This window comes from Ictidomys tridecemlineatus, chromosome 1 (assembly GCF_052094955.1).
Source record: "Ictidomys tridecemlineatus isolate mIctTri1 chromosome 1, mIctTri1.hap1, whole genome shotgun sequence".
NCBI classification, from domain to species: domain Eukaryota; kingdom Metazoa; phylum Chordata; class Mammalia; order Rodentia; family Sciuridae; genus Ictidomys; species Ictidomys tridecemlineatus.
The window spans coordinates 261,949,782-261,967,267 of record NC_135477.1 but is presented as its reverse complement, the minus strand read 5'-3'; the positions used below and the strand labels follow the sequence as shown (position 1 = coordinate 261,967,267).

Below are 17,486 nucleotides of genomic sequence, written 5' to 3'. Positions count from 1 at the left end.
CCCCTTCCTGACTCTGAGGACAACCCTAAGGTGCAGGCCCCTGCTGGAGCCAGGACAGTGGTGGCTGCGTCTACTCAGGCGATGGCACGTCCCCGGGGTTGTGTCTCCAAGAGACCTTGGCGGGCACCTCCCCATGGCATGGGTGCGGGGCCACCCTGACTGACGTGCTGAGTCAAGCTGTGAGCAAGGAGAGAACGGAACGCTCCAAGATGCCCTGAGCTTGCTAGAGTGGGCAGACAGAGAGGGGCAGCGCGGGGGAAGTCTCCCTGGGTCCTCTGGCCTGGGGCTGGCCGAGATGACCAGGAGGGAGAGGCAGCCTGCAACATGTGGCCACTGCGTGTCCAGGAGGGAGCGCCATGCCCCCTGGGCCGCTTGGGCCATGTGCAGCACACCTGGGAGTGCCACTGCACTGTGTCCTGTGGCATCCTGGGGAGTCGCCCAGCCTGGCAGGTCCAGGACACACGCTGCTGCCCAGGAGGTTCAGGCCCAGGTGACTCTCAGGCTTCAGCATGGCCGGGCCCTCGTGGATAAGCGGTCACTTGCACATCAACACGGATTGCTGGGCCTACCCAGAGACCCAGACTTGGCAGGTCTGGGTGGGTCCAAGCATTTCGAGTCTGTCTTGTGCCCAGGTGACCAGATGCCACCAGCTCAGGAGCCCTCCCTAGCAGAACCCCTGGGCTTGCTGCTCTCTGGAGGTCACAGTGTCATGGGCAGCGCAGGGCACAGACACTCAGACTTGGGTAAGAGTGAAGGTTCTTCTGAAGCTGCATTCTCCCTCCCACGGAGAGTGCTCCTGGGCCACCACAGAAACTGTCTCCAAGGCCCTGTGTTCCCGGGCAGCCCGCAGCTGGCCGTCCTTCAGCCTGCAAACCCGTTAGTTCCGGTGCGCATGTGGACTCCCTAGGGTGGGGGAGCATGGGCAGCGTGGGCTCAGCAGGTCCTGAAGACCCAGGAAGTGGCAAGTCCCCTACAGCAAGGGAACTCCCCTCTGCACCCTGGTCTTGACCGGAAGACGGGGCACGGTGGAGCCCATATCTTGTGTGTTTGTGCAAAATATGCCGACCCACTGTGAAGTGGGCCCCACTGCGATGACCATGCTTGTGGACACACGCAGGAAGTCCCCTAGCATAGATGCTCAGCCAGGAAGCCACTCTTCACCACCAGGAGAGAAGGACGGAGGCGCAGGTCCCACTGCATTGGCTGGTGGTCCTGCTACAGAGAGACACCAAAGAAAGCCGAAATGGTAACAAGATCCTCCTGGCAGGATTTCACGGACGCTTCTGTAGAAAATCTTAAGGAATCTTCAAAATAACTCTAGAACTCATGAGCAAGTTTAGGTAGGTCAAGTGGTAAGAAAAGAACCAGTGGTATTTCTAGGTACTAGCAGCTATCAATTGTGAATAAGATGGGAAATGATTTCATTCACAACAGCATTCAAAATAAAATGCTTAGGCATGAAGTAGGTGTGAGGCTGTGCGCCAGAAAACTAGAATCTATTCCTGAACTTTAAAAAGTCCCGAATAAAGAGATGCCTATCATGTTTATGATTAAAAGCTTGATACTATTAAGATGTCAATTCTCCCTCAAATAATATAGATGCAACTCAATCCCATCCAAAATTCTAACTTGCTTTTGTGAAGAAACTGACTAGTGGTTGGTAAAATGCATCTGGGAAGGTGAGGGGCCTAGAGTGGCCACAAGGATCTTGGAGTCTCAGCCCGACATCAGAGGGTGTGGAAGTGCCACTCTTGATCCCACCATCCTGACCAACCAGGCCGCTGTCTCCTGGGCCTGGGTGGCCTTGTGTGTCCTCCTTACGGAAGCAGCGTCCGTGGGTGTAAACGGCAGACAATACTCTGAGTTCACTTTGTTAAGTTGCTCATGTCCGGCTGTGGAAACACGACGCAGTGGAGATGACCAAATGGCTGCTCTGATGACCCAGGGTCTTCGTGGTCTCTTGACCAGTCCACCCCGGGTCCCCATGGACTCGCAAGCGATGAGTGACTTGTTCCCTGGCTTTCACAAACGTGGAGCTCAGGTCTGCTTTTGCCTGGTTCCTCACATTGAGTCCTTGCTGCATGCTTCAGTCTCCCTGCTGAGCAGTGTCCACTGTACGGACACTGTCCACCTGTGGACGGACACTGGCTATTGCCAGAGACCTCCTGTGAGCCCTTGGTTCGTGAGGGTGCAGGCTGGAGGCGTGGCTGATCACTCGGCAGGTGTGTGTGTCACTGTTGTTCAAAGTGTGCCCATTGCCTCCCCAGCAGTGCGCGGGGGCACAGGGGATTGTGCATGAGAAGCGCAGCTGCTCCGAGCCTCGCTGACACCGGGCGTGGCCAGCTGCTTTATCCCGGAGCATTCGGACTCACTGGTCTTCACAGTGCTCCTCTCTGAGGACTACCACGTTGGGAAGCTCTGTGTTCTGTGTTCTCTCTGTTCAGTGAGACTCGTCAGGCACCTGCCCGTGTCATTGCTGTCAAGGGTTCGGGGAGTCCTGGCACACCCTGGGTACAGCTCTTTTTCCGAGGGGTGCTTTGCAAATGTCTTCCCCACTCTTAGATCATCCTTTTAGTCTCTTACTGGAATCTTTCAAAAAGCAGAAGTCATTAATTTTGATGAAGTTCAATTTATCAACTTTTTTCTTGTATGGATCCTGTTTTTAGTGTTATATTTAAGAAATATTCACCAAACTGAAGATCACAAAGCTTTTCTCCTAAGTTTTCCTCTGAAAATTTAAAATTATAGATCTCACATTTATGCTTTGACCTACTCTCGATCACTGTGCTGTCCCGGAAGGCCTGAGCTCCTGGTCTGGCTGTCTGCCCCCCCCCCCCCCATGAAGAGTCCTTTCTCCACTCGGTTGCTTTTGCATTTTCATTAGAAAGTCCACGAAGCGTACAAAGAGGGGTTTATTTCTGGACTAGATTTCACCTCTTCTGAGGCCAGTTCCCACACAGGCAATGGGGGACAGTGTCTCTCCCGGATCCACAAGGAAGCCTGCCCAGCGCACCCTGCCTGCCTTCCTTTTGCCCCAAGTATGCTTCTCACACGGCCACCAGGGCTGCCTGCACATCCAATCTGACAGTTGCTACCTTGTAGTTGGGGTGCGCAGGCCATGACATTTACTGTGGCGTCGTCATGGCGGGGCCTGCGTGGATCCTCCTGCTGAGTCTTCTCCTCTCCCTCCGTACTCTCCTCTGTCTCTTCCTGCCTTCTTTGACCCGGTGTTCTGTTTTATCCCCCTTGGTTGGGTTCTATTGTTCCTGTGCTGTGCTCTTCTGCTGGCTTTGGGCTCACAGTGTGTGCTAACTTGCTGTGTCCACTTTCAGGGACACCATGCTCTTCCCGTGGGGGAGAGTCGTGCACAGTGTCCTTCCTGTGCGGCCTGCTCTGTGAGCCCCTGCTGCATAGTTCACCTCTCCGCATGCCACGAATCCCGGGTGTACGTCGATTTTCCTTTAGGTAGCCAACCATCATTCTCTCCCTTCCCTTCCTTCACCCGACAACCATCTTTTAAAGGAATTTCAATAGTGAGGAACATGTGCTTCTATTACCCACAAAACTTGTGGTTTCTGGGATTCCTGTTTGCACCAGGCAGGCCAGATTTTGACATGCATCTCTTTCCTTCTCCTCGAAGGTCTCATGTCGACATGGCTGGCACGGAGAGCGTGTTGCTGCTGAATCCCTTCAGCTGTTCTATGTGGGAAGAGGCTTTATTTCTCTGGAGACGCTTTTGGCTGGGTATAGAATTCCAAGATGACCATTGTCTCCTCTTTCCTGCTTATTATTGCTCCTACTGAAATCTGCTCTTAGGCGTTTCTCTTACCTTTTGTATGAAATATGTCTTTTTTATTCCTGGCTAATTTTTGAGCATTTTTCTCTTTTATCATTGGTTGGGGTAGCTCCCACCATGAAACTTGGAACACTTCTCGTCCTCCTCCTCCACGGAGGTGGCCTGTGTTTGGGGCTTCAGGTCCCACAGCTCCGACACTGCGCCTCACTTTTGTCTCTGTTCTCCATTTCTTCTGAACAGTGTGCCCTGCCTGTTCTCCTGCCCATTCACCTTCTCTTTGGAGATGCTAGATCCACCTCAGTCCCAAACATATACTTTGAATCTTGGACATTGGAGTTTTCTTTTTCATATTTCTTAGTGTTGATGGGCCTTTATTTTATTCATTTATTTATATGTGGTGCTGAGAATTGAACCCAGTGCAAACAAGGCCTCTGGCCCTGAGCTGGGCTTCACAGAGATGTCTACATTTTTAAGATAAGTTACAAATGGGCCCATGGTACCAGCTGGCAGGGGAGGAAAGAGGGGGAGGAGCAGCTCTCCCCTTCTCAGGTGTGGTCCTTGAAGGGCTAACTTGCCCAGAAAAGTGAGAGAAAACGCTGCTTTTATGTGAACTTCTGCAGACTGTGAACTTCTGAGCCCCTCCCCTTACACGCTGGGTATAAAACTCTGAAACTCCCTGAACTCGGGGTGCAGGGGATTGATTACAGCAAAAGCTGTGCCCTTTGAATCTGGCTGCAGTCAAACTGTTTCCTGCTGTCTTCGGTGCCCTGCCTCGATTGTCCCCGCCTCGATTGTCCCCACACCAGTGTCTCACCCACTAGTCTCACCTGGTAGGAGGGGTGGGTGCCTCTTGCCCAGCCCTGAGTCCACTTGGCACAATCCTGCCCCAGTGGCGTGAGAGGGACGGGGGTCCAGGGTGGCTCAGTAACACAGGGTCAGACAGCCCACAGCTGGCCTGTAGGTCACCACTGCGTTCAGCTGGTCAGGGGCAGGTGCAGGATGGGCTGGCCTGGCTCTGAGAGGGGGCCTGTCACCCCTGGAGGCGGGCGGATCCCACAGCCTTCGTCCTGCGTGCAGGTGCGCCCTGGCTCGTCTCACACCTGCTTCACCTTTGCCCCTCAGTCTCTGCCTGTGCCCTGTGACCCCTCCCTCGTGGGGGCTTTGACTTGAAGCAGAGCAGCCTGGCTGCAGCCCCCTGGAGACCCTGTGGGGTGAGGACGCAGGGCCAGGCTCAGGGTGCTGCCGGCCGAGGGGCCACCGACACCCGTCGCCGTCCTCTCCATCCAGTGAGTCGTGCTGGGAGGAGCTAGGCATGGCTCCTCCCCCGGCACGTCCTGTGATCACTGTGGCCGGCTGCCCCATCTAGTGTCCCTTTCCCCTTCTCCAGGATCATACCCCGTCTGTGGCCTCAGGTGTGACCACGTGAAGCAGGAGTGGGCCAACCTGCTCCTCCACAGGAAGAGCCAACCTCTAGGGCGTGCTCCGACCCCTCTTCCATCTGCCATCTGGCTGCAGGACCTGGGAAGGGCACTCTGCTGGCCCAGGACACACACGTGAAGGGCGGTGTTGCTGCAGCCACCTGCCCTGGACGGCACGAGCCAGCAGTGAAGCTACTGCTGACCCCCATCCCAGTGGCCACACTTGTCACGCAGCACAGCCCTGTGCCCCGTGGGAAACGGGCCCTCCACGCAGGCTTCTCTGCTTGAAGGTCGGTTCCCAGGGTGGGGCGCCTCCACTCGGACCTCAGCTGATCCACTGCAGTGTAGGTGGCCATCAGCAATGGGGCTGCCCCCTCCAGAACCAGGGGCAAGTCAGGTACTGCGCCATCGGACGGCGGCTGGTGAGGGGGAGATGGGGCTGCTGCAGTTCGGGCCCCGAGGCCCTCGGGTCCTCCTTGGTCTCTCATGACTGAGGCTGTGACAATGGGTAGGAGGGCAAAGACCCACCTGCTCAGGGCTAAGAGGAAGAGAGGGCGTGAGGAGGGGGCTGTGCACACCCGTCAGATCTTGTGACTACCAGGATGGTGGTGGCCGCGGGTTGCCCTCGCGTGGCCGGATGAGTGCCCGAGCTGCGGTCAGCATGCACGTCAGTGGGCAGCACGCTGTCATTTCACACAGCAACAGGCGCGGGACGGTGACCTTGTGACTCAGTTTCCCCATGGAAGGTCCACAGATGGGTTTGTGCCTGCACAGAATCCAGGTCACCCAGAAGTGGACCCGTCTTCTGGGAGAAGTCACTTGCAGGTGTGACTCAAGCTGGGGGAGAGGGCACTGGAGCCAGCTTGGGCGGCCAGCGGGGGCTGTGCTGGGCACGCTCTGCCCCCTCCCCACAAGCCAAGCTCAGCTGCACGAACCTGGGGGTGGTCTGGCTTCCAGCCAGGACAGCAAATGGCAAGCGCTGGGTGGGGCTCAGTGTCGCGCCCGCCTGGTTCCGTCCCTGGCACAGTCCAGCCGGAGCACCCCTTCGCTCCAAGAAAGCCTTTTCTACAGCATTCAATCACGGTGCTCTCCAGACCTGCCAGGGACGGAGAGGAACTGCATCTTGGCTGGTTCTAGGAAATGTCTGCTGTCGCCCTTCCAAAAAAGAGGACACAGGACACCACATGCCTTCAAGTCTCTATGTGCGGCTTTATTCCACAGAAGACCACGTCCTTCACGTGGTGGCTCCGCGGGGCGAGGCTGCAGACCGCAGGTCGCCCCGCGAGGGAAGAGAATCAGGAGGAACAAACATCCATTCCGAGTCTGTCTCAGAGATTTTCTCCTGAAAACCCTTCATCTTCAGACGGCAGGGCCGGGCGCGGCCCTCCCGTGGAATATCTTAGTTTATGACCTCCTTCATGAGCCATTTCTAGGCTTTTCTCTTCTAAAAATGAGCCTTTACCTGTCACTGTGAGTGGACGGCTGGGCACCAAGGCCGCCTCCGAATCCCCTCCAAGGAGCCAGGAGCTGGGTGGGCCTTGCTGACGGCACTGGCCCCTCAGTGCTGCCCGAGCCACCCCGTGACTCTGGCCTGGTGGTCACTCCCTGTGCAGTGCCCCAGATGGGAAACCCAATTCATCTCAGGAAAAAAAGCACGGATTCCAAACAGACCCAGAGCCGGCTCAGAGACGCCGTGGCCACCGTGTGCTCCAAGGAAGGGCATCTGCCTGGGCCTGAGCCCAGGAGGAGGAGACTCTGTGGAGCCTACAGCCCTGCCACGGCGGGTGAGCCACACTCGGGGGCTCTGCGGTGCCCCAAGTCACCACAGAAACCAAGCCAAGGGGGAGAGGCCAGGGACAGGGGACCTCCCTGCCAGGCCTGGAGTGTCAGCTGCTCCAGGAGGAGAGGGAGGACTCGAGATGAACTGACCGCTCCGGCTCCCCTTCTGCCTGGTTCATTTACCAGTGAGCGCGGCCGTGACCGGAGGTTAAGCTCTGATGACATGGATCTCACTATATTCAAACAGAAACACCAAACTGGTAACTTTATAAAAAAAGGGGATTTTAAAAGGATTAAGGAAAGCAGAAGAGGTGTCCTGGGGCCGGACGCCAGTGGCCAAGCCTCCCCACAGGCCTGAGGGGCTTTCCTGGGAGAGGTTGCTAGAAATGTCACCGAGGTGCGAGTTGGCGTCTATCAAAAAAGGGCTGGTAAACAAATAGGCTCTGACCCAACAAGAAAAATGAAGTAGAAAAACAATTTTCTCTTTTTTAAAAAAATGCTGAATGTGTTCCAAAGTACCTAAATGAAGTTTATAAAAGACCAGGAGCTCCCACACAGTGGACCGTGTGTCGGTGACAGCACTGCCAGCTGCAGCCCGCAAGGCGGGCAGAGGTCTGGGACCACGTGTGGGCCACTCCCCGAATGTGCCATGCGCAGAGAAGGGGACACACAGAGGACCTGGTGCTCTAGGTGAGGCCACCTGCGGCCCCCAGCTGGCCCCACGCAGCTCCCTCCATTGGCTGGGCTCCCGACACAGGCTGCTCACAAGGGGACAGAGCAACAGCCCAAGTCCCCGGGGCCTGGGCGTGCAGCGCGAAGGCTCAGGGTACGACAGGAGAGGGCACCCAGGTGTCCCGGGCCATGGGAGGCAAGGGTGGCAGGGAGCCACGGCCTCCGGGTCCTCTGTCCTAGTCCAGTTTCTTACAACAAGGCTCCCTCCCGAAGCCCGAGCTGTCGGGGCTGAAGTCGGCACAGAAGCCGTTGGGGGTCGGCCCGGGCGGGGTCTGTGTGCAGTGCGTGTGTCGCGCCTGGTCGGGGTACAGATATTCCTCTGCGAAGTCGGGGTGCGAGTCCACAAACCTGGTGAAGTCGGCTGCAAGAAGCAGAGGCATCTCGGTTACCGGACATTGGGCAGCAGACCCCTGGCCCCCGGCTCTCCCCTGGGCTCACGTGGGGAGGGCAGCAGGGAAGCAGAGGCTGGGGGAGGGGACCTGCGCCTGTCTCTGCTGCATGCTGAGGAACGAGGGGGGACAGCGGCTGGTCCTCTCAGCTACCCTGTCCTGGGGACCCTCTAGGGAAAACTGGTGACTTTGAGCCCAACAGAAATGCCCCATCCTCAGCGCCTGCGAAGTGGACTCTGGGCTGAGGCTGTGGCTGGGCAGCACGTGGAGGTGGTGCCGCCAACTGCACACGCTTCGGCACTGGGACCTGGCGAGAGCGAGGGCCCTCCTCGCAGACCCTGGCATTGTGCCCCAGCGGGAGAGCACCCTGTTCCAAAAGACACACACTGGCACCTACTTTCACGCTCACACTCTTGGGGTCTGACTTGGGGCATAATTTTTAAAGCATCCCCAAAGAAGACATGAACACTGGCTGTTTCGAGATCTCCACGGCCTCCTGCAGCGAATGTCTGTCCTGCTTCTTCAGTAAAACACACGCCGACTTGGAGGTGACCAGGGTGCTCTGTGTGCCCCTGCCCTGTGGACCTGTCCCTGGGGATCCCTGCCGTCACTAGTTCTGGGCCCCCTGAGGCCGTGGCTCCTCCTGTCCCCACTGCGCTCCACCCTGGACCCCCAGAGGTGGGTGCGTGTCCTGGAGCATGGGATTTCTCATTGGCTTTAAGGCAATTCTTTGAGGACAGACCGCTGCACCCGTTTTAGAAGTCGAAGGAGTGAAGATTCAGAAGACCACGGTGAGGGCCTTGGCACCGCAGGGTCACAGGCAGGAGCCCAAACCCACGAGTGTCCCAAAAGGAGGCGATGTGTGTCACTCCCTCCACAGGGGAGGAGGCACCTCGGGGTTGGTTGGCTGATTCCAGCCTGGCCATTTCTCAGTGCTCAGCCTGTCAGTGGAGCCATGCTGGACCCAGGACACCTGCTCAGATGCCTCAAAGGTGTCCTCTAGGGGAGAACCGCTGTGTCCAGCTCACCTGCAACAGTTCTGCGCCCCACCCAGGCTCCATCTTTCCTGACAGACTACTCCTGGGCCAGGGGGACTGGGATCCAGGGCTGTGGCTGCTGGGGACGTAGCTACAGTGTCCCCAGGAGGGGAGACCCTGCCACCTCGGTGGACTCTGAACTGTCGACGCAGGCAGAGCTGGGCTCTGTGTCTTGTGCCTCTGAGGGGCCGCGGGGCCCCGTGAGAGGACAGGACAGGCTGGTAAGTGGAAGGGACAGGGGCTCTGGTCCTGTGCCCAGGTCTCCTGGGCTCACCCTCCCAGCACTCTTGGGCCAGAGCCTTTGCCACGCGACTGCTGCTGGGGCAGGTGACCCCTCCTCCACTCACCAAATGTGACTGTCCCCTTCCCCTTCTCGTCGATGGCCTGGAACAGGTCGGTGACAGTAAGCTCTGCCACACCCAGGGCAGTCTTCAGGATGCAGGACAGGTCACCCTCGGTTACACCGCCGTCCTCAGGTGACCCGTACATCTACAGGGAACAGCGGGGTGTCACTGAGGCTCCCTCTCCTGGCTAGGCCTGGTGACCCGTCCTTAGATGTCCCAGCCCTCAGCAGCCATGACCCCACCTTCTCAGAAATGCTGGGCCCCAGGCAGGGCTGTGTCCAGGCCCCTGACTCCTACCTCCTAGGACCTGGTGCCCCTCGGCCTGAGACAAGGAGGCTGCGATGCCTGGCTACAACTGACCAGCAGACCGACAAGCAAGGGGCACACGGGAGAGAGCAGAGCCGGGCCCAGAACTCCCCACAGCACCACTGGCCCTGAGAATCCAGGCTTGGGGTCCAGCGCCATGCTGAGTCCACAGAAGGCCAGAGCAGAGGAGCGCAGGCCGGGCTCTGGCAGAGCAGCGTGCCTCTGGCCCCACCTACTGGCCACAGCGTGAACTGCGGCACAGTGGAGGCCCGTGGGCCTGGACGGCTGTCTGGAGTGCCCAGGCTGAAACCTGGACTGAGTGCTGGTGACGTGGTTATCTACAGGCTGGGCAGCAGGGCAGGGCAGCAGCCGGGCCGGCGGACTGCTGGGCTTCCCTCTCCTCCTCCGGAGGTTCTGGGGGCTTCCGCAGGCGACAGGGCTCCCTCGGGCACGGAGCAGACTGGGGGCCCAGGGTGCAGGCATCGCCCGAAAGCCCCACTTCTGGGAAGCTCTCGTGTGTGTGCCCTGTGTCCTCAGAGCTGTTGGCAGCCCTGAGCCATGACATGGGGAACCTGTCAAGGTGCCACGGCTGTGTCACCCGGTCCTGCCACAGAGCATCCCATGTCGGCCCGTGTCACCAGGCTGCCTGCATGTGACCAGGGCTGGGAGGTGTCAGGGCCAGCAGGAGGGACAGGGCGTGTCATTAGGAGTGGTGGCCTGTGCTGGTGCAGAGAGCAGGGACACGAGAGCCTGACTGGTGCCAGCAGCAGTCGGGGTGAGGAGGCGTGGCAGCAGGTGAGCCGGGCAGGTGTGGCAGTGCCTCTGCACTCTGCCAGGCAGCACGTGAGGTGACTTCCCAGCGCCAGGCGGCCAAGGCAGGGTGGCGTGTGCTGCCACCCAGAGGTGAAGGAGGGCCCTGAGAGAGTTGTGGAGAGACCGTCCTCTCCAGGGCAGTTACCTGCCCACCCACGGTGGGGCCTCACACTGCCAGCCCGAGGATGAGGATGAGCCCTGCAGAGTGCCACCTCCCACCTGCTGTCACCCATTACGAGCCCGAGAGGGGCCAGGCTGTCAGAACAGGATGTGGCCTGGATGCAGGCCAGAGGCCTCAGAAGTGGCCTGCCCAGGCCCGCTGGGGCCAGATGTTGACATCACCCTGTCAGTCCCCCAGTGTGACCCACGTAAGCCACCCTGGCACGTGAAGGCACTTCCCAGCCTGGCTGTGGGGGGTGTGCAGTCAGAGGGACAAGGGGGGGCTCTTGAAGCAGCAAGACAAGTGGCTCCTGACTCATGCCAGCTGCTCCTACTGGGCGTCTCTAACAGGACCCTGTCTAGACGGGCAGAGCTGGCCCAGCTCCACCCCAGGTAACAGGGCTGGCGGGGTAAGCCCTGAGGGGCCCAGGCCTGCGGGCGGGTGGGAGGAGGTCCAGGCCCAGCAGGAACTGGCCTGGCTGGAGGACTCAGTGACTGGGCTGAGCTGGGCTGGGCGGCTCTCGACTCCTGAGCCCTGCTCTGTGGGTCAAAAGGCTGATGGGGGCTGGGTGGGCCCTGCCCAGGGCCCTGGGCATGCCCTGCCGCTCTACAGGTGCCTGCCAGAGCAGCGGTGACGCAGACTTCAGAGCTGCCACTGGCGAGGGGCGGTAAGACCGTGTCTCAGGTCTGATGTGACGGTGCCTGACTGTCCCCATGAATTGTTGACGTGGGACCCCACTTGCCTTAAATGCCAGCTGGAGGGTGTCCAGAGTCTGGGATGGCCGGCACACCACTGACAGGGCGACCACGTACTCCCGCAGGTCCACCTGGCTGTCTCCTCTCTGCAAAAGAGACACGCCCTCAGGGGCTGGCTCTCCCCAGTGGGCAGCCCGTCAGCAGGCAGGTGGACCAGGCGCCCTGCAGGCCGGTGTGCTCGCAGAGGGTTTCTGGAAGGACCTGCCGGCCAGCTGGCTCTGTGTGGGAGCTGCTGTGCATGCCTGTACGCATGGTCGGCTCTCAGGGCTTCAGGCCACGGGCGCAGCTTCTCCAGGAAGGAGAGCAGGTGAGAAAGGCCTGCTGCCTGCCAAGACGGGTCAGAAGACCAAGCAGCCACGCCTGCTGCGCTCTGCGCACCCGCCTGCTGTGGGGAGACCTGAGCATTCGGAACACGGGGTCCAGGTCCAACCAAGCGGAGTTGACCACCCAGACCCTCAGCAGGATGCCCATTAGCGCAGGAAGCGGAGTGCTGGGTGCAGAGGGCTGCCACTCTGGCTGCCCCTGCCCCTGGTCCACTGCAGACGTCAGGCCCAGGGTCAGGCAGGCGAAGGTCCTGAGCCCCCTCTGAGGGGATGTGGTGGCCATCTTGCAGTGGCCTTGGTCCAGCTCTCAAGGCCTGGGTACAGGGTGCTGGTCTCTGGAAGTAGCTCGGGCACCAGGCAGGTGTAGCCCACACTAGACCCAATGGCTACATGTGTCCAGCTCTGGGACAGCTGGGCCTCTGGGTCTGAGGCCCTGCAGGTGAAATGGGGCATGCTCTGACCTCAGATGACCATCATGCATTTGAAAGAACAGAAAATAAAAATCAACACCCCACACATCGCTATGGGTCACTTGGGGACACGAGAGCTGACCAAGAGTCCTTGTCACAAGCTGGGAACCCACTCCGGGAGGCCTGAGCAGGAACAGCCAAGGCCCAGCGGTGCAGGCAGTAGGACCGGCCCGTGCTCCGTCAGCACTGCCTCTGGCTGGGGAGGATGTGACCCCAGGGCTGAACCCAGGGGCACGGTGACATCCATGACCCAGGGACCGAAGTGTCCCAGGCACTCACAGGCTCCCTGGTCCTGCCACAGCCACACTGAGCTGGCCGTCATGTACACAAACTCGGCACACTAGCTCACAGGAGGTGCCGTGCCACGCAGGACAGGCGGCGGGGTCACACGGACATAGCACCGTTGGCAACCCTGTGATGATGAGCAGGCGCCGCCGGCTTCTGCCTGCCCGCCACCCTAACCTCGCAAGGCACCTTTCAGAGCCACAGTGACGTGACCGTGGACCCTCATTTGGCCAGTGTGTGACCGAGGAGGGCACGGGACGTGGGAGGGGCTGGGCTGGCTGTGTGGTGTGGGCCTCTCAGACACCCAACGAGACCCACAGCACCAGCACGTCTTGGGGAGGGAAGGCTCGGATGCTCTGCTTCTGCACACACTGAGGAGCACAGCAGGACCGGCTGGTGCTGGCCCCGGGCAGCGGGGCTCCTCCCCTGCTCTCAAACTTGGGGAAGGTGTGTTCCAGCCACAGCAAAGGCCTCTTGTATTCTGAAAAGCCCGGTGTCGCACCAAGACCCCCTCCAGCGGCCCCACCTCGTCAAAGAGCGAGAAGAGTTCCTGCAGTGAGTCCGAGACGGGGACCCCCAGGAAGGCGGCGAACCCCGGCAGGCCCAGCCTCTCCCGGCTCTGCACCTGGGCACTTTCCAAATATCTATCCAGATCCTTCTCAAGCTTTTCAGGCTTTAGCCTAAAAAAAATAAGACGGGTTTCTTTCCAGAAGCCCACCAGGGCCTTGCCACCCCTCCGGAGGCTCCTCGGGACCCTCAGCGACCCACCCGGCAGGACCAGCGTCGGCCGCCAGGCTGAGGCAGAGCCTGGGCCAGCAGGTGCAGGGCTGCCTGGCTTCTGGGCAACAGGGGACGTGCTGGCCGCTCTCTGGACACCCATGGCATCGGGGGACAGCTGATGCCCACCACAGAGGGCTTCTAAGGCCCTTCTATGTGGACTGAGGCTGATATTTAAGTCACCTTGGAGCAGGCACAAACATCACTTCCTGGGCCATCGGCTCTGTGCCTCAGCTGCACCGGGTCCTGACCCTCGCTTGGGGGGTCCCTGGACACTCACCCGAGGCCCCGCACCAGCCTGGCGAACTCCAACAGGCAGGTGTCAGCGGGCAGGCGGAGCTGTCCCTTGGCCAGGGCCAGCTGGCAGTCCTCGAACGTGTAGTCGGTCACGGAGACGCCCAAGGCCCTGCAAGGAAGGGGCCGTCAGCCCCCCACTTTAGCCAGTCCCCCTCAGCAGCTGAGCAAGGGGGCCGGGGCGTCTGAGGGCACCAGGGTGGACGGTCGCAGGGGAGCATCTATAGGCTGCGCCTGGCCGTGTGTGTCCACAGCGCAGAAGCCCAGCCCCAGCCTGTGGGAGAGTGCAGAGGTTGGCCGGGTGGCTGGGGGCCTGAGGGGGCCTCTCCCAAGCCAGCTCCCATCAGACGCCCATGCCGTGGTGCCCACTGACCGCATGCCTGCTCCCCTGGTGCCCCCAGGACAGAAGCTGCTCTGTGGAGCACACCCTCCCGGCGGGGCCCCTCAGGCAGGTTCACCTTGCGCCGCGCCCCACCGAGGTCACCACTCTGATCTGGACTCACGCAGACGGTTTTAGGTTAAAGGCTGAGTGAGAACCTAACGCTGATCACGATGGGGGCCGAAATGAGGGCGAGCACCCCGACAGGCAGGCTTCCCGCACGGGCACTGACCAGTGGCCAGAGCACATGCCCTAGGTCTGGAAAGACCCACCTGTCCTTGGGGCCTTGACGCTCGGGGAGCCCAGGGGTCAGAGAACACTGACAAGAAGAACCCAAAGGAGGGCCCGAAGCACCAGGTGCCCAGGCAGCGGTGCTGGCACGAACCCTTCGGCACCAGCTTTCAGGGTTCGGTATCCGGCTGCAAACCCCATTGACTCCAGAGGCAGCGTCCAGGGCCAAAAAGCCATGGCATGGCGGGCTCCTGTCACCTGTGTCCCTTGCGGGGGCCCAGGAACTGGGAAGGGCTGGGGGGGCCTTGCCTGGACGCAGCTGTGGTCTCAGCTACTCCCTGGGTCCCAGGTGTACACAGCTCTGGCCCCTGTCCGGCTCAGCTGGGCACAGGGCCAGTGCAGGCTTGTTTCCCCGAGCTGTGTGGCCAGCAGGGGACTAAAGGGAAAGGCACCTCCCCTGTGGGGAGCAGAGGATGGCCTTCCAGCCAGCCCTGCCAGGTCTGGGCGTGGGAACCTGCAGCAAGGAGGGCGAGACCACAGGAGGCTCTGGGCAGGAGATGCGGCACCTGGTCCCTGCCTCCTCCCAGAGCCAGCAGGACCCTCACCCAGCCCACAAGAGGCACTGCCCCGGACCAGAAGATGTGCCTGGAGCTCCACCCAGACCTGTGGGTCAGGAACTAAGCAGGGCCGGTGCCCGAGGAAGGGAGAGGGGGTCCACGGGCATCATCACTGGCCTGCCATGAGGGGACGAGGGGGAGGGCAGGCCGGGCCGTGCTTCAGAGAGGCATAGAACCGTGTTGAGAGCAGGTGGGGACAGGCCCGCCCTGCCACCTCGAGCCCCTGGGGACTGTGGTCTTGAGGCCAGCGGGAAGTACTGTGCTTGGCCTGTGGGGGACACAACACTGACAGCCTATGTGGGGGTGAACTCAGAGGCCTGGGTGCAAGGCTCCGACCCCGAGCTGCCAGGGCTGGTGCTCCTGTGGGCTGGGTCGGGCTGCAGCAGAAACATGGGGACAGGTGTCAATGGAGCCTTGAACTTGCAAACGAAGCAAGAGTTAACCACCTTCTACATGGTGAACGGGCAGAACCACCACCAGACACGAGTGCGGCACGAGGCAGGAGGCCCAGTGCTCCCTGCCAGGGACGGGACGCTCACTCACTCGGCCATGACGCGCCGCACGTTGCTGGCGTACAGTGCAGGGTTCTTTTTCTCCTCCTCAGAAGGGTTGTACACGGGGAGGAACTGGACACAGAGAAGGCAGGTCAGCTGCAGGGGCAGCGCCAGAGGCCAACAGCACAGAGCCCAACCGCAGGGAGCCACCATTGACAGGACTGCAGGCCGGCAGGCGAGGTCTGCCCAGGCAGGTTAGCAGTGCCCCACCCACACCCACACCCGTGCACACTGCACATGCACACCCTGCACACACCCACATGTGCACACTGCATACCCACAATGTGAGCACTACCCACAATGTGAGCACCGCACACACCTACTACGTACACACTTGATATACACACATGCCCGCCACCCAGCTCCTCACCAGGAGCGCCCACCCCGCTAGGACGCCCAGCTCCTCTGCATGCTCACCTCTGACCTCACGAGAGGTGGGTCTTGAGGCACTGCACTTGGGAGTTACTTGGGAGGTGGAAACCTCCCAAGGTCACAGTTTTGTCTGACAAACTACACTTGTCTACACATTTGGAAGGAACTCTTGGCAGCCTTCTGTCACTTACTATTTTGAAATTAAGATAAGTCGTGCTGTGGACACATGGTCCATCCTGCACACAGAGGCAAAGACCCTCCCTGGTGCCTTGAACCCGTTTCACGCAGGAGCACCCGGAGCCCGTTGGTGCTCCCTGTGGAACTCCACGCTGCCACTCCTGCTTTATTTAAAAGTCCCGTCAACTGCCATGGTCTTAGCCCTGGACACAAGCCACGCATGTACAGACAGGCATCTGCGGGGCCACTTGGTCTCTTCTCCTGAAATGAGCCACCAGCTCTGATAGAGCTGCCCAGAACCAGGAGCACCGGGCTTTTGGACCTGGCCCGGTGCCTCCTGGAGCAATGGCGGGCCACGTATGCACCCCAGCTGCAGGGCTGCCAGGCTGGCTCAGGGCTCTGCAGTCACAGGGGCTGACCTCCCTGAGAAGTGGGCAGCCTGGCTGGGTCAGCTGTCCAGCTAGCACTGCCCTGTGATGTCTGTGGAAGGTGCGGGGGACGCATCCATGACTCTGTGCACCGCGTTGCCTCAGGTCCCTTTCAAGCTATTCTTCACTCATGAAAAATCCTACAGTGCACGGACCCGGCCAAGCGGTTAGCCAACACACGGGCGGAGGACCTGGCAGACATGCCCTAACCACATGCCATCAGGGGGACGGCCAGACGTACTTAGCAGGATGAACTCAGCAGTACTAGTGCCAGTAAAACTGAAAGCAAAGTTATTGCAGAGGTGCTAGCTTTCTACACACTTAAACTGTAATAACCATAATAAAAGATTGATAGGATTAGCTTCCTCATAGATTAAAAAAGTCCTGTCTGAATGGTCCCAAATCATTCAAGACATGAAGTTATTGGTGCAAAGTAACCAGGAAGCCCCTCTAAGGAAACCAGAAAAAGGGATGAGATCCAGTGACACTGCTTCAGCCAGAATGTAACACTGTGGGGCTGGCTCTCCAGCGGGTCAATGCTGGTAGACTCCTAGCCATTTTGTAACATTCTATTAAGGGCCCTCAGTTTATCAGTTTTAACATTGTGTCTACACAGCTCCTAGCTGAAGGCTGCTCTGATACTCTGTGCCTCTGGACAGACCCGGGGAAGCATGTACACCACCGGACAGACCGCCACCACACATACCTCAACTTCCACTTGGTTGTGAAACTGGCACAGGGTGAGCCACAGGATTTTCAACCTTTAAAACATTGAACAGATCGGTGACACTGGTTAACAAGGCTCTCGGCTCCTCCCGTGAAGGACTGCAGGGCTGGAGTCTGCAGCCGTGCCTCCCGGTTCACCCCTCCAGAGGGCGCGGCTGGGCAGGGAGCAGCCTCCAGGAGGGCGCAGAGCATCGGAGCGCAGTCCAAAGCTCCAGCACGCTGTGGTCGTCAGTGTCCCAAATCTTGTCCTGCCTTGGGTTTGTTCACATGTTGTCCTCTCCAGCTGCCCTCCTGCTCAGGAAACCTCATCTATGGACACCTGAC

General features: G+C 59.8%; 1 protein-coding gene across 2 annotated transcripts in view; it reads right to left on the bottom strand.

Moving 5' to 3' along the window:
* Positions 1 to 6,403: 6,403 nt before the first annotated feature.
* Positions 6,404 to 17,486, bottom strand: part of Lpcat1 (lysophosphatidylcholine acyltransferase 1) — a 59,368-nt gene continuing 48,285 nt past the window's right edge. For both annotated transcript variants that reach the window (XM_021720502.3, XM_078018574.1), the window contains exons 8-14: positions 17,143 to 17,197; positions 15,449 to 15,531; positions 13,665 to 13,790; positions 13,134 to 13,287; positions 11,517 to 11,615; positions 9,499 to 9,640; positions 6,404 to 8,086 (exon numbers count right to left, since the gene is read on the bottom strand). In XM_021720502.3, coding sequence (XP_021576177.3) covers positions 7,902 to 8,086; positions 9,499 to 9,640; positions 11,517 to 11,615; positions 13,134 to 13,287; positions 13,665 to 13,790; positions 15,449 to 15,531; positions 17,143 to 17,197 — 844 coding nt within the window. In that variant the 3' untranslated portion in view covers positions 6,404 to 7,901. The remainder of the gene's footprint in view (positions 8,087 to 9,498; positions 9,641 to 11,516; positions 11,616 to 13,133; positions 13,288 to 13,664; positions 13,791 to 15,448; positions 15,532 to 17,142; positions 17,198 to 17,486) is intronic.